This window comes from Hyaena hyaena, unplaced genomic scaffold (genome assembly GCF_003009895.1).
Source record: "Hyaena hyaena isolate Hyena2069 unplaced genomic scaffold, ASM300989v1 scaffold_528, whole genome shotgun sequence".
NCBI lineage: Eukaryota > Metazoa > Chordata > Mammalia > Carnivora > Hyaenidae > Hyaena > Hyaena hyaena.
The window spans coordinates 931,050-946,038 of NW_024081158.1; the positions used below are offsets into that span (position 1 = coordinate 931,050).

Below are 14,989 nucleotides of genomic sequence, written 5' to 3' on the forward strand. Positions count from 1 at the left end.
TCCCCCCCCCCCCCCCCCCCCCCCCCCCCCAGTATGGGGCTGGAACCAACAAACTATGAGATCATGACCTGAGCTGAAGTCGGATGCTTAACCAGCTGAACCACCCAGGTGCCCCTAAGTTTCTTTTACTAGCACTCTGTACTTCTCCCTTACTGCATTCATTATAATTATTTTAAAATAATAGCAGTAACTAAGATTTCTTGCTCCCTTGGTATAGGCCATGTAAACACTTAACACACAGTTTCTCATTAATTCTTCATAGTACCTATTTTATACACCAAATAATTAAAGCCCAGAGGTAAATAACTTGCCTAACGTCACATAGCTGCTAACTGGTAGAACCCAGATTGTCTGATCCTAGAGCCAATAAGCTCTTTTCATGCTTCATAACTGGTAGAGGAAATCAGGAATGTTCATTCTTATACCTGGACGAAGTTCACAGAGGTTACTCTGTAGACTGGAAACAGGAATAAGAACTCCTTGCAGGTGATCATTTGTAAAGAGATTCTTTTCTTAGTCATCTTGAGGAAAGAAGGAAGGGAGGCAAGGGAGACAAGCTGACCAAAGTATAGCCATTTTGATTTTAGCCTGACCCTTAACCTAAAAGTCAGCAGCAGGTCATGAAAAGAGTCAGAAGATCAGACTCATGGAAAACTGTAAGACCCCACTCCCTCCAGCAGTAAAAAGCCACACAGGCTGGACTTTCTTAAAATTGCTCCCTGTGGGTAATTCTGTAACCCTAAGACAATGGAAAAATGTGGATGATAAGCCCTAAGTTAAAGAGAAAACCCCTCCCTAAATAGTTAGCTAATTTATTAGAAAACCCTTCCTTAGAGGCAAAGGAGGAGGTCCTCTTCCTCATTTGGAGGAGAGACCACTACTTTGTCTGTGAAGTAGTTCCTTTCCTTTATACTTAATAAATCCTTGTCCCTTCCTCTAAGTGGCCTGCTCTTGAATTCTTTCTCATAAAGCCAGGAACCCTCCTCACAGGGGGCCTGAGGCCCTCCCTCTTGGGGCCTCAGCCAGTTCTGCACCCATTCGGCTGTGTTCCCAAAGCATGTTGTGTTGTGTCCACTTCACTCTCATGTCCTCTGTAGTGAGGTCTAGAAGGGAAGGAAGAGAAGTGGAGTGTATCTGACCCACATCTCGATCCACTGACCACATTTTTTAAATGAGGCAGGCTAACTTCAGAGCCCTGCTTTTACCTTTTTATTAAGGTAGTATTCTGACTGTAACACAGTATATAGTAAAGAAGAGATTGTGACGAAAATAGCAGTCTCTCACGCCAGGCCTCCCTGCTACCAGCCTGGAGGCAATTTCTTGGTCTGTTTCTGTTTGTCTTTCTTCTAGTTGTAATTTCCTAGGAAAGAATAATGAGAGGTAAATGTTTTGAATTCTTGTCATTACGAATGGCTTTATTCTGCCCTTTCACTGAATGACAGTTTAGCTGTGTATAATAGAATTACAGATTAAAAGTAATTTTTCCTCAGTAAGTTGAAACCTCTAGTGTTCTGTTCTTTTTATTGTAGTTGAATTTCTTCTCTCTCTCTCTCTAAAAGCTTTTAGTATTTTTTTCCTTGATGTTTCAGAACTCTCTGGTGATGTAATTATCAGTGTGAGTTAGTTTTCATTAAGTGTGTTGGGTAGTTCGTGACCCTTTCAATCTGATAGCTCTTGTGCTCCTCAGTTGTGACTAATGCTTTTATTTATTTGATTTCCACCTCCCCATTTTCTCTACCCTCTTCCTTTGATTTCCCAATGCTTAAGTGTTTAATCTTTTAGATTAACACCTTTCTGTCTCCCATACTTTCTCTAATGTTTTCCATATTTTTGTCTTTTTGCTGTACCCTCTAGAAGACTTCCATTTTTCCACTTCTTTAATTTGTAATCTTAAAAATCACTTTTAAAATCTTTAAGAGCCCTTGTATGTTCTCTTTTTTTTCTCCCCATATTCTTCTGCTATAAGGTTTTACATAATTATTACATTTCTTTAGCTTGACTTATTGTTTTCTCTGGGATCAGCTTTTCTTTTTACTTTTACTCTCTGGGCGTGGTGATTTTTGATGACCTATTCAAATCCAAAATAGAAGGCCCATATAGCTGCTGTGTGGTCCTCTGCTGAATAAGTAATGAGAGCTATGCTCTCCCTGCCCCTTTCTTCTCAGTAGGGATCCTGACTGGGAACTTTGTAAAGAACAGGACAAGGCTGGTGGGTTTACTAGCAATCTTTACTTTATGGGGACAGATCCCCAAAGTTTTAGAATCAGGTAGATATTAATCTGTGGTGCCAACATGCACACTAGAAGATTTTGCCTTTTTAATTTATTTTTTCTCAAGTTTGCTCAGTTGTTTTTTTGTTTGTTTGGCTTGTTTACATCTTTGATTTACTTCTTTTAGAGAGAAATCCTAAGAGGTTTTGTTTTCTTTTGGTTTTGTCTTTGGGCATATTCTGGCAGCCTGTACTCTTTGTTGTTGGTGAGGGATTGTGGTAGAGGAAGACATGTTGACTGATAATTTATCCCATATATGGACCCTTAATCAATCCATCCTTTTTCAGCTCTATTTCTGGCTCCTGCCCTCTTGCACCACCCACTAAGTCTAAGCAGTCACCATCCTACAGAATAGCTTTCACCTCCTTCATGGTCATCTTGTGGTTTATGGACTTCTTTGTATTTTTCCATCAAACTCTCTCGTCTCTTATCTGTCATCCAGACAGGGGTTGGGACATTATAGCATGCAGGTCAAGTGACTTCCGCTACCTGTTTTTGTAAATAAAGTTTTATTGGAATACACCCATGCTCATATGTTTACATATTGTCTATGGCTGTTTTTGTGCTACGAAGGCAGAGTTGAGTAGTTGAAACAGAGACTGACTGTATGGCATACAAAGCCTAAAACTATGTACTCTTTGGTCCTTTATCAGAAAGTTCTGCAATTTAGAAATTGGCTTGGTGTAGAAATTTTTGGAGATTTCTCATTTTCAGGTGATCATACTACTTGCCTTTCCCTCCTCATCCCTTACTCTTCATAGATACAGGCTTAAACTACTCTAGTATTCTTTTAATTCAGTAATTTTGAGAAGGTACATAAGCCTCCTCAGGCCTCCAAAAGCCTGCTGTGCTCTCATGAATTGGGACAGAGTTCTTATACTCACACGTTTTAATATACTGGCAGCCTGCTAATCGATGGCTCATCTGACCATTCTTCATCTGACCATCTAAGGTATGAGAGCAGGGACTCTAATTCCTTGTGTCTTAACACAAAGCCAAGGATATAATAAGCCTTCAGAAAGTGTTTGTTGAATGAGTGAATGAATATAAATATATTTAAATTATTTTTTGAGAGTGGTGGGTTTTTATCTAGTTTTTTTTTCTTTTGAATGCAACATTTAAAATATCATTATCTGTAAAAATTTATTTATATACTCTTCCTTTAGATTAATTATATAAACAATGGTTAATTTTTATTATTACTAATGGAGAGGAGCTTTGTGTTTTGGATATATCCCAACCCGGATATTTGAATTTTACCTCATTTTACTTATTATCTCTCTTTTGTTCTTTCACAGGTTAAAATAATGTAACATGATATTTTTCCATTTTATTTTCACAGTGTCACATTTTTTGTGTAAATAGTTGCAGTTTAAAAACTGCATGTTTGTGGTTGGTGAAATATCTGCATAGTGATCCAGAATGTTCTAGGAGCATAATTTTTAACTGTGATTTTTAAAAAAACATCCGTGTGAAATAATTACAAACAATGATTCTGAAACAAAAAGCTTATAAATAAGAGTAAGAATAGACCTGAATTGAATGGTTTATACTTTTTGTTGTGTGTATTTCTTTTCCTGACCATCTGAGTATTGTTTAAAATCATCTCACCTGTAAATTAAAGCAGCTGTACTGAGTTCTTAAATAATAAAGAAATGGTTTCATAGTAGATATTTCCATTAGAGTAAATTTGTCATTTTTTTTCTACTGCAGTTAATGTGTTTTCTCTTGAGTCACAGTGTGTTCAACGGTACCAATTTAAAATTTATAGCAGTTACATTAAGTAGAGTGAGCACGGGAATTATTTGCTCATTTGGAAATTAAGCAAATGGCCTGTTTTAACATCTGCAGAAGAGCATTTTTTATAGATGTGCTTCTTTCCCTATTGTTTCCCATAAAAAAGAAACACAATTAGGGACTTGTTATTATTTATTATTTGAGTCAGCCTGTCTCACATGCACCCTTCAAATACATTAACAAGTTTATAAATGGAGAGATTTGGGGTTTTATTTTTTTATTTTGCCTCTTTTTGAGATTTTGATTTTTAAATATTATTTTCTGTATTGTATCATATGTTTAGAGAGAGGAGAACATAATATTGGCATCTCCCTAAGGAATGAGTGAATTGGACATTTTTTTGGCACTTTGGGAGTATTGAGCTCTTGAGTGATGTAGTGATAAAGAAATGTTCTTGGCCTCTGACACAAGATTTCATAGGGCTAGGGTTCAGGGGAATATGAAGTGCCTTCTATGTGTCCTTTTTGTTTTTGCTTTTTTACCTTTGCTCTGTTATACAAGCTTGTAAAAAAGAAAATGCTTTTTTTCCAAGTACATTGTCTTTGGTCTTATATACCTAAACATTTTTGAAGAAATTATTAATTTTTTTAAAAAATTGAATTGATTTTATTATATTGGAAGAAATTATTTTAAATGGAATCCAGTAATGTGGAACTGGGTCATGTGTCTGTGCAGTGTTATTTATAAAAGAGTATAGATGTTCCATGAATATTTGGCAAACAGTAAGCTATACTAATATGAAAATATTTTTGTGGGTATTATTTATGTCAGTGCTCTTTGGTAATACTTTCCAAGATTCTGTATCTGTGTTGTCCTATACAGTAGCCACTAGCCACAAGTGACTATTGAGTACTTGGAACATTGGCTAATGGGACTGGAAATGTAGCATTTCATTAAAAAATACATATGATATAGTGTCTCTTTATAATGATAGATGAACAGATTTTAATTTTTTTCTAATTGTGATTTTTTTCAGGTAAATATATGCAGATGATGAACATTCTTAAGCCAATTGCCTTTGATGTTATCCATTTCATGTCTCAGCTATTTGATTATTACTTGTATGCAATATATACCTTTTTTGGTCGGAATGATTCAGTAAGTCATCTTTGGTGGGAAAGTCTATTTCCTTCAAAATTTATTTATTTTTAAAGTGTAAAGTTTTTCATTCTCTTTGTATGAAATATACAAATATTATTTTGAAAATTATCCATCAAAAATCTAACAGAATTTTTGATGTCACCTTTTTGTCTGCTTAATTCCCTTATTTATATATTAATCTTAAGCTTTGCTCTAATAAACATATGTTATTCAGATTTTTGGCAGAAAAAGTGCAGCATCTGTTTTTAACCTTGACTCATTTTGGCAATGAAAAATGTGTGGGTTGCCTTGTTTAAATCTGGCTCAGTGTGTAATTACTACATAGTAAATGAGACATTTTAAATATTGGCTTACAAATCTTAGCAGGCACTACTACAGTCAGAAGAGAATGGCAAACATTTATTAAAATAATTGAAAACCTTTGAACTGAACCTTATGTCTGCCACAGAATTGTTTCCTGTAGCTCCTTTTTGTGTTTCCAAAGCTCTTATTGAATTTAACTTCTTCTACTTCTAAAGAGAACAACACGATATTAGGCAGATACCTTATCTGATATTTGGTATTTATTATGTAGGGTTCACTTAGATAGTCAATAGATTTCTTTGTAAAAGCATAATGTTGGGTCCTATGAATATATCATAATACTAACTTTTCATCTATTTTTGTATCTTTTTAACAACATGTGAATTTATCTTTTAAAATGGGATCTGAATTTCCTATGTTGTTAATTCTCTGAAATATTTTTTAGAAAGAATACTAATGAAATCAGACAGATTGTTGCTACAGAATTTATGTTACTATGAAATATGTACTAATTCATTGCTCTGAATTTGGGACCTCAATGCATAAATATTAAAAAAAGAAAGGCATTATAGGGTTGTAGGTAATTGTCAGAATCTTTCAGTCTTCTAGATGAGCCTACTCTGTTTTCTAGGCTGAGCCTCCAGACCAGACCTATCCAAGAGAAGTTTTAAAGTAATGAAAATGCTCTCAGTTTACTCTAATATGGTAGTCACTAGCCACATATGATCTTTGAGCACTTGAAATGTAATTAGTGTGACTGAGGTACTGAATTTTTAGTTGTATTTAATTTAGCTATTTTGTCTCTAAATATAAATAGCCACAGGTAGCTAGTGACTATCCCATATGATAGAACAGTTCTAGACCACATTATTGATAAGATGTGTAAAAATAGGGTCCTTTGGAAACTTTTGGGAACGAATGCCTTTGGGACATGACTTTCTAGCTGATTATATACTGGCACAGATTTGTTTATAGTAGGATTCACTAGGACCTGAGAAAGTTAGCAAAGTATAGTTAGGTACTTATTGTAAAGTATGCTACATATGTTATTTAAAATATGTTATGTTTTAAAGAACATATTAACCTTATATTTTATATCAAAAGCATTTTCAATCTTGTAAGACTCAATAACAGCATTTCACCGTATTCACATAATTAGGTGTCAGTGATAAGCATTTCTGTCTTTAACCTGGGTGTCTACCCATATGTCATATTAGAAGCATTTTGTATTATAAGAACCTATTGCAAATGTGCATATGAGTGAATGTGTATGAAAAAATAGAGCATTTACTCTCCCTCTTACTTGTACTTTTTAAGAGAGACTTCTTTTGTTAGAGTATGCTTAGTAATACTAGCCTTTATTGACCATGTGAATATTGAAAATATGCACATCTTCAAATAGAATGTAATTTAAATCCTGCTATTTTTGATCCTACAAAAATGAAGGAAACACTGTTTAAAGCAAAACAAAAACTGAATCTATAAAAAGGGGTTTTACAGATTTGTAAAAAGAAATACTCCATCCTTCTATCTGTATTTTACCTAGCTTAATTTTATAAACATTTAAAGTTTTGTTTTGTTTTGTTACCTTGCAAAGTTATAGTCTTCTTAACTAGCTACTTTAAATTCCTTTTGGAACAAGATAATCTAAATAAATAGCATAAATAAGCATATGCAAGTATATAAGGTTGAAGAGGTAAGGTTTTAATTTCCTGAGAAAATAAGCTTTTAAGTCCATTAGAAATACTAGCAATTTCAATATTCAAATATGTGCATACATATATTCATATTCCAAATTGCCCTGTTAGCTGTTGAGTCTTATGTGGTAGGAGGGGAGGGGTAATTAGGTAATGGGTGGAATGGGAAGAATACAGTAGTACATGGTTGCTCCTGCTTTTTCCCCAGAGAAGAAAGATACTTGTATGAATGAATTTAGATGGATGCTGCATGTATAAGAATCTGTTTCCCAGGGTTTCTAGAAAGTCATTGGCTGGGAGGCCATAGTGTATGCAGTAGGCTAAGGGATTCTTCCTGTTTATACTAACTAATCCAGAAGCTATTGCTCTTCATGGAAGTGTTTATAGCCTACAGCATTGTAGTCTATCATATATCTAATCCATTTGGTTCTATTATAATAATGTTACTCGTAGTGTTGCTTTATCTTGCCTTGCCCCCAGCCTTCCATCGGTCACTTCTTGAGTTGTTTTCTGTGGTTCTTCCTGTTCATAGTCTTCCATGAAGACCATTCTGTAGCTTACCTTAACACAGAAGTAAGCACATAGTAAATTTTTAGGACACATGGATAGATGTCCTAATTATTTCTTATCCAAGTTAATCTGATGAGTGTTCTTACTTGAAAGCAGTTTGTGAGCGTCATTTAAAGTTACCTTTCGTGAATGAGACAGTGTTTTTAATAGAATGTCTATGATTCAGTTTTTACATTTTTAGGAACAAATTAATTTCCACTTCTGGATATGCAGGACTACAGTCTTACTGGATGATACTTCCTGTTGAAAAAAATCACAAAACCTGAATGTTATAAAAAAGACAACAATCTGAGAATACTGGAGAATGAACAAAGCATATAGACTCTGGGTGGGGGAGTTCATGCTAGTGTGTTGATTGCGGAAAGAGGAGTTATAAAAAATTCCATTTCTATGGCCTTTGAGCCTGGGATTAAGTACAGTTCACATAGCACAAAGGCAAGCATATGAAAACCTTCAGTCTTTGTGGATTGGGGAACCAGAAAAGTGAAGCCAGGAAATTGAGAGCACTGAAAAGAGTAGGTGGGGGGAGTTCAGAAGAAACAGCAAGGGAGGGGATCCCCAAACTCTTTTACCCCCATCTTTGATTAACCAATAACCATGTTTATGTGAAACAGATTGAGTACAGCCAGAGAAAAAAGATCTGAACGGAGAATGAAGCTGTTGCATTAGAGACAGTTTGTAGAACAAACTCAGCCAAGAAAATTACATAGTGAAAACAGAGGAAACAGTACCCAGTGGAGTAAAATAACAGAATCCAAAATCTCCAGAATTAAATTGATGATGCAGTGTAACTTCACCCAACATACATAAAAGTAAAGAAAGTGGAGTACATCCTTAAGTAAAAATAAAGTCAAGATGTTAGAACTAAGGGATAATATTTTAAGTGGTCTATTAGGATTTTCTTGAATACAGTAAAAAGATGCTTTAAATGTATGAACATCTCAGAGGAGTAGGAATGTCTGCTAGGAACAGTAATAAAAAACAAAGGGAAATCCTAGAACTGAAAAATGCATTTTCAGCAATTAAAAAAAATTACTGAATGTACATTACAGCTAAATTGACATGATAGAGGAAAGAATATGTAAGCTTGAAGATAAATCAGTAGAAATTATTCAAAATGAAGAACATAGAGAAAAAAGATTGGAAAACAATGATCAAAGCCTTAGGGACATGTTAAGTCAAATGATCAAACATACATGTAATTGGAATACCAAATGGAGAGACAAGAAAGCTAGAATGAGGTAGAAAAAATATTTGAAGAAGCATTGGCCAGAAATTTTCAGATACAAGATACTAAATGAACAGCAAGCAGAATAAGAACAATGGAACATACTGCAGGGTACTTCCTGGTGAAACAGTCTCTTAAAAACTACAGTAGACTCATTCTATAAAGGGGCCAATGATCTGATTTAGCTGACTTCTCATAAGAAATTGTGGAGGGTCTAAGGAGAGACTTATACATCTTTAAGTTACTGAAAGAGGAAAAGAATGTCCACTCAATTTTATATCTAGCAAAAACACCATATCAAGAATGAAGGTGAAATTAAGACATTTTTAGATAAAAAGGGGAAAAAAACTAAGAATTTGTCACCAACAGACATATAATACTGAAATACGGAAGGAATTTTTTTCAGGCTAAAGGAAAATGATACCAGAAAACTTAGATCCTGAGGAAAGAATAAGGAGCATTGGTAATGGGAACTACTTGGGGAAATGCAAAAGCTTATTTTTTCCTTTTTCTACTTAATTTCTTTACAAACCATATAACTGTTTAAAAGTGAAATCATAACATAATTTTCTAGAGTTCATAACACATGTAAATGTATTACATGTAACAACTACAGCAAGATATGTGGGGGGATATGGACCTTATAAGATGGCAAGAGTTCTATATATTATGTTAAATAGTAAATGGATTGTCCAATATCAGGAATATTTTTATAATTTATAGGACAATGAAAAATAATATTACAGATTAACTCTTGGCTAATAGGAAAATTAAATTAGAATTCTTATTTTAGATTTTTTTAACGTTTATTTATTTTTGAGAGAGAGAGAGCATGAGTCAGGAAGGGGCAGGAGAGAGGGAGACACAGAATCTGAAGCAGGCTCCAGGCTCTGAGCTGTCAGCACAGAGCCTGATGTGGAGCTGGAACTCACAAACCATGAGATCATGACTTGAGCTGAAGTCGGACGCTTAACTGACTGAGCTACCCAGGCGCCCCTTCTCTTTTTCTTTAAGTTTTTATTTATTTTGAGAAAGGGCAAGTGCAGAGGAGGGGCAGAGAGAGAGGAGGAGAGAATCCCAAGCAGGCTCTGCACTATCAGTGCAGAGCCTGACATGGGACTTGAGCTCACAGACCGTGAGATTGTGACGTGAGCTGAAATGAAGAGTCGTACACTTGACCAACTAAGCCACCCAGGCACCCCTTAAACTAGAATTCTAAAAAATAAAATTCATATAATCAGAAAAGACAGGAAAGGAGGAACAAAAAAAAAGAAATAACATATAATGAATGATAGATTTTGGTCAACAAATAATCACATTAAATGTTAATGGATTAAACACTTAAAAGGCAGAGATTGTCAGAATGGATTAAAACAAAACAAAAGAAACACTTTAAATATAAAAAATACACAAAGCAGTGACCTGGGTGGCTCAGTCAATTAAGTGTCCAACTTCGGCTCAGGTGCTGATCTCATGGTTCATATCTTCGAGCCCCACATCAGGCTCTGTGCTGACAGCTCAGAGCCTGGAGCCTGCCTCAGAATCTGTGTCCCCGACTCTCTCTACCCCTCCCCAGCTTATGCTGTCTTTCTCTCTCTCAAAAATAAATAAATATTTTAAAAATCTAAAAAAAAAAAATACACAAAGGAAAGCAAATGGATTAAAAAGGTATGCCATGGGGCGCCTGGGTGGCTCAGTCGTTTAAGCATCCTACTTCGGCTCAAGTCGTGATCTTGCAGTTAGTGGGTTCAAGCCCTGCATCGGGCTCTGTGCTGACAGCTAGCTCAGAGCCTGGAGCCTCTTTCAGATTCTATGTCTCCCTCTCTCTCTGCCGCTCCCCCACTCGTGTTCTGTCTCTCTCTGTCTCAAAAATAAACTATAAATTTTTTTTTTAAAAAAAGGTATGCCATCTAAACAGTAAGCATAAGAAAACTACAATAGCTATATTAATGTCAGATAAAATAAATTTGAAAGCAAAATATATTACCAGAGATAGAGGGATTCATAATGAGTTAAGGGCCAATTCAATTGGAAGGAATAACGAACATTAATGTGTATGTGGCTACTAACAGAGCTTCAAAATACACAAGATAATTGAAGAATTCAATAGAAAACAACAAAAATAATTCCATTATAGCTGGAGATTTTAACACCACACAGTAACTGATAGAACAAATACAGAAAATCAGCAAATACAAAGATTTGAACACTTTCAACCATCTCGAGTTAATTGATGTTAATGGGATAACACACCCAACAAGATATATATTCTTTACAAGTGCACATGATATGTTTATCAGGACAGACTAATATATATATAGTCTATATATAGAATATATTCTCTGATGACAATGTAATTAAATTAGAAACCAATAACAAGAAGATAACTGGGAAAATATCTAAGTGCTTGGAAATTAACACACTTCTAAATAAAGGTTGGCTTAAAGAAGAAATCATAAGAGAAGTTAGAAAATACTTAAAAGTGAATAATAATGAAAACACAATATATCAAGTTGTGGAACAGCTAAATCAGTGTGTAAGGTAAGTATCTAGTTTTAAATACCTATAGTAGAAAAGGAAGCCTCAAGTGATGATAAGCTTCCACCTTACAAAAGTAGAAAAAGAAGCATAAATTATGCACTGTCTTTCCTTACAATGGCACCAAACCTGTCACGAGGGCCCCACTCTCATGACCCCATTCTACCCTAATTACTTCCTAAAGGTCTCATCTCCAGGTAGCATCTCATTAGAGGTTAGAGCTTCACCATATGAATTTGAGGGGACAACAAACATTCAGACCATAAATGGAATAACTAGAATTTACATACATTGCTTACAGAAATGAAGAAAAGTACAGCCACTAGAAAACAGAATGACAGTACCTTATAAAGTTAAAACTATGCTGCTTATATGAATCAGAAATTCCTCTTCTAGGTATTTACCCAAAAGAATGGATAATGTATGTCTTCTCAAGGATATATATGTGAATGTCATGGTGACATTCTTCAAACTGGAACCCAAATGTGCATCAACTGGTGAATAAATAAACACATTGTGATATACCATATTTTAGAATACTATTAAGCAATAAAAGAACATGAATTACCAATAGACTTATAACATGGATGAACCTCAAAAGCATGCTAAATACAAGAAAGTCAAACACAAAAGACTACACATGTATGATTCTATTTATACGAAATTTTTAAAAACAAAACTATAGTGATAAAAAGATCAGGGATTAAGATCGGAGAGAGGAAGTCAAGTGCAAAGGGCATGAGGGCATTTTTCAGGGTGAGGGAAAGTCTGTCTTTTGATTGTGGTAATGGTATAAGACTGGATACAGTTATCAAAATTCATCAAACTATACTTGCAATGGCTGAATTTGACTATATAAAAATAATACTCTAGTGAAAAAAAGGAAAATGAAATAATAAAGTTTATAAAATTTAGTGGAAGTAAAATGTATTATGAAATTACCACATAAAATGAGTTTATGTTTTACTATACCATGCCATCACACAACTATTTTAGCTTTAGGATTTCTATCACATGCTGTGTAAGTAATTATTTGGTGTCATCCTATAGGATAAGAAAAGATGAGGAACAATAAATGTGTGTGTGTGTGTATGCATGTGAATGCATTAATGAGATGATATAGTTGACTATTAACATTGCTTTAAATTTTTTGGCTCATATAGAATATTTTAACATTTTTCTAATGTCTATATGTTATGTATCTATGATTACCTCTGAATTAAACTTATATTCATAAATTGAATCATCAGACAAGACGAGGAGGCAACTACCTGGCTCTTCATGTTTTTAGCAGTCAAATGTCACTTCTCATTTATGTTCTTGTGATATTTATACGTGCTTTGGCTTTGATATAGTGAAGTGAATTCTATAGTGTGTAATGTTTACTGAGGCTAATAAAAAATTTTCTTAATTTTTGAATGAGGATTTGGGATGTCTCTAATTTGTGTTAGAAAAATAAATTTAAAACCCTCTACGTTGTTATGCTTATACATAAATATGTCTCAGTACACTGTCTTTAAGTATCGGAAATTTAAGTTTTATAACTAAAAATAATAACTCGTGTCAAAAAGATTCTGGTGAGCTCTCTCCTGATAAATTTATTAGATTGACAGATGCTAGTGTGACCAGTAAATGCAAATGTGTGAACTAGTTGTTCCTTAAGGGCTAAGGTTTGACTTGATGTTTTGAAATTTTTAAATGTAGTTTGGAGACCTTTCGAAGACTAAGTATCTGAATGAAAACTCATTAGATATTTAACTTGAGTTAATTAGAAGTTATAACGTGAAAGGTTATCTCCAAAGTGATGTAGCATATGCGTTTCTTTTTCTTTTTCAGCTGGAATCAACAGGCCTAGGCCTTAGTAGTAGTAGACTAAGAACAACTCTTAACAGAATACAAGAAAGCCTTATTGATATGGTGAGTAATCATTTGGAGTTAATTCTCTGGGGTTATATAAAATAAAAATTAACCATCCAATCAACTACATTTAAATGTGTGTCTCTATGTATATTGAGTGCCTGAGTCCTCAGTATTACACTACATGCTTGTAGGAAGTGAATAGAGGTTTCTTGTAGTCTGATTGGAGAGAGAAAACTGGTCCCCATGAAAGAGTATGATATTAGTCATACATCCAGTACAGGTCCAAAGGGAAGAAAGGTTTATGTGGAAACTTGATTTCAGAGAATGGCTAAAGGAAGAAGTGAGAGTGGTGCTAGTCTTTGAAGAACAGGCAGGGGTTAGTGGGAAAAAGAAGAAAGACTAGCATTCCAATTAAGGTTCAGAAGCTGAGAAGGGGCCTTGAGGTGGGAGCAAGCCTGGCCCAAAGTTTGGCCATCTTTCTGACCGGGATACTAGTATATACTGAAGAGTTGTGTTGCAAAGAGTGTTTAGGGCCACTTTATAAATAGTCTTGAAATTCAAGGAAGAGGCTTGGGTGTAGTTGGCTGTGCTGTAGGGGGTCTGGATTCTTGACTGTTGGGTCACATGATGTAATGGATATTTTAAGAAAATAGATAAGGCAGCAGTACAGGGCTAAGCCTTTGTAGTGTTTAAGGTAACATAGGCATTTAAACTAACAAATTTTTTTTCTTGTGATGGGTCACTGTAGCCAGAGATTTTTGTTGTTCAGCACATTTCTCTGTATCTACATTAATCCCAGGATCATCTGATTTTTCTTTCTTTTTTCATCTACCCAAACAAGCAGTCATTTTCCTCTTTTCTCATAAGCTCTATGTTACGTACATACTTCTGCTATTGAAGTTTTTAGTAATCATTTCACTCTTTTAAAAAATACTCATTGAAATAATTATTATTTGTTGGGCATGGTTGTAGTGGTAGATATTCATCACTGCACAGTAGAGGTACTTCCTGCCTGGCAACTTCTATTTTATTGAGGCAGAGAGACAGATAAACAAATACATAATATAGTATCAGATACTGGGAAGTGCTAAGAAAAACATGAAACAGAGTGATAAGAATGGTGATCTTTGAGCAAAGATGTGAATAAAATGAGAGAGGCAGGTGCTCATAGATTGGATGAGCACTGTTTACACAGAGGAAATCACCTATATCCATCTCATCCATCTCCCTTATAATTTGGAGATCTTGCTCAGCACAGATATATGTGTATTTTCATAGCACTTAGCAAACTGCATTTCTTCAGTAAATGTTCATAGAATGAATGAATAAATTCCAATCCACAAGTTTCTTGTCTCCTGGCGTAATCTGGATTGGTTTCTTGGCTTTGTTATCCATTTAATCTTGATCTTCATTTTCAGGGTCCGGGTTCCTTATTTGACCCAGCCATGTATTTATTTTTGTGTTTTGGTTTTGTAGAATCCATTGGCTTCCAGCCCCATTGGAAGTTATGTGTACCTCAGTTTTGCTTCTCCTGGTTTGATACTTAGTATAACCTTGACCATCAGATCTTATTTTCCAGATCTTAGTCCACAGGTGAAGTTTTTCTTGTTTCTGGTTGAAAGCCT

At 34.8% G+C, this 14,989-nt stretch overlaps 1 protein-coding gene across 1 annotated transcript in view; it reads left to right on the forward strand.

The window, feature by feature from the left end:
• VPS50 (VPS50 subunit of EARP/GARPII complex) overlaps positions 1-14,989 on the forward strand; it is a 131,485-nt gene that overhangs the window by 96,966 nt on the left and 19,530 nt on the right. Inside the window, exons 21-22 of the mRNA XM_039255453.1 lie at positions 5,044-5,165; positions 13,341-13,421. Coding sequence (XP_039111384.1) covers positions 5,044-5,165; positions 13,341-13,421 — 203 coding nt within the window. The remainder of the gene's footprint in view (positions 1-5,043; positions 5,166-13,340; positions 13,422-14,989) is intronic.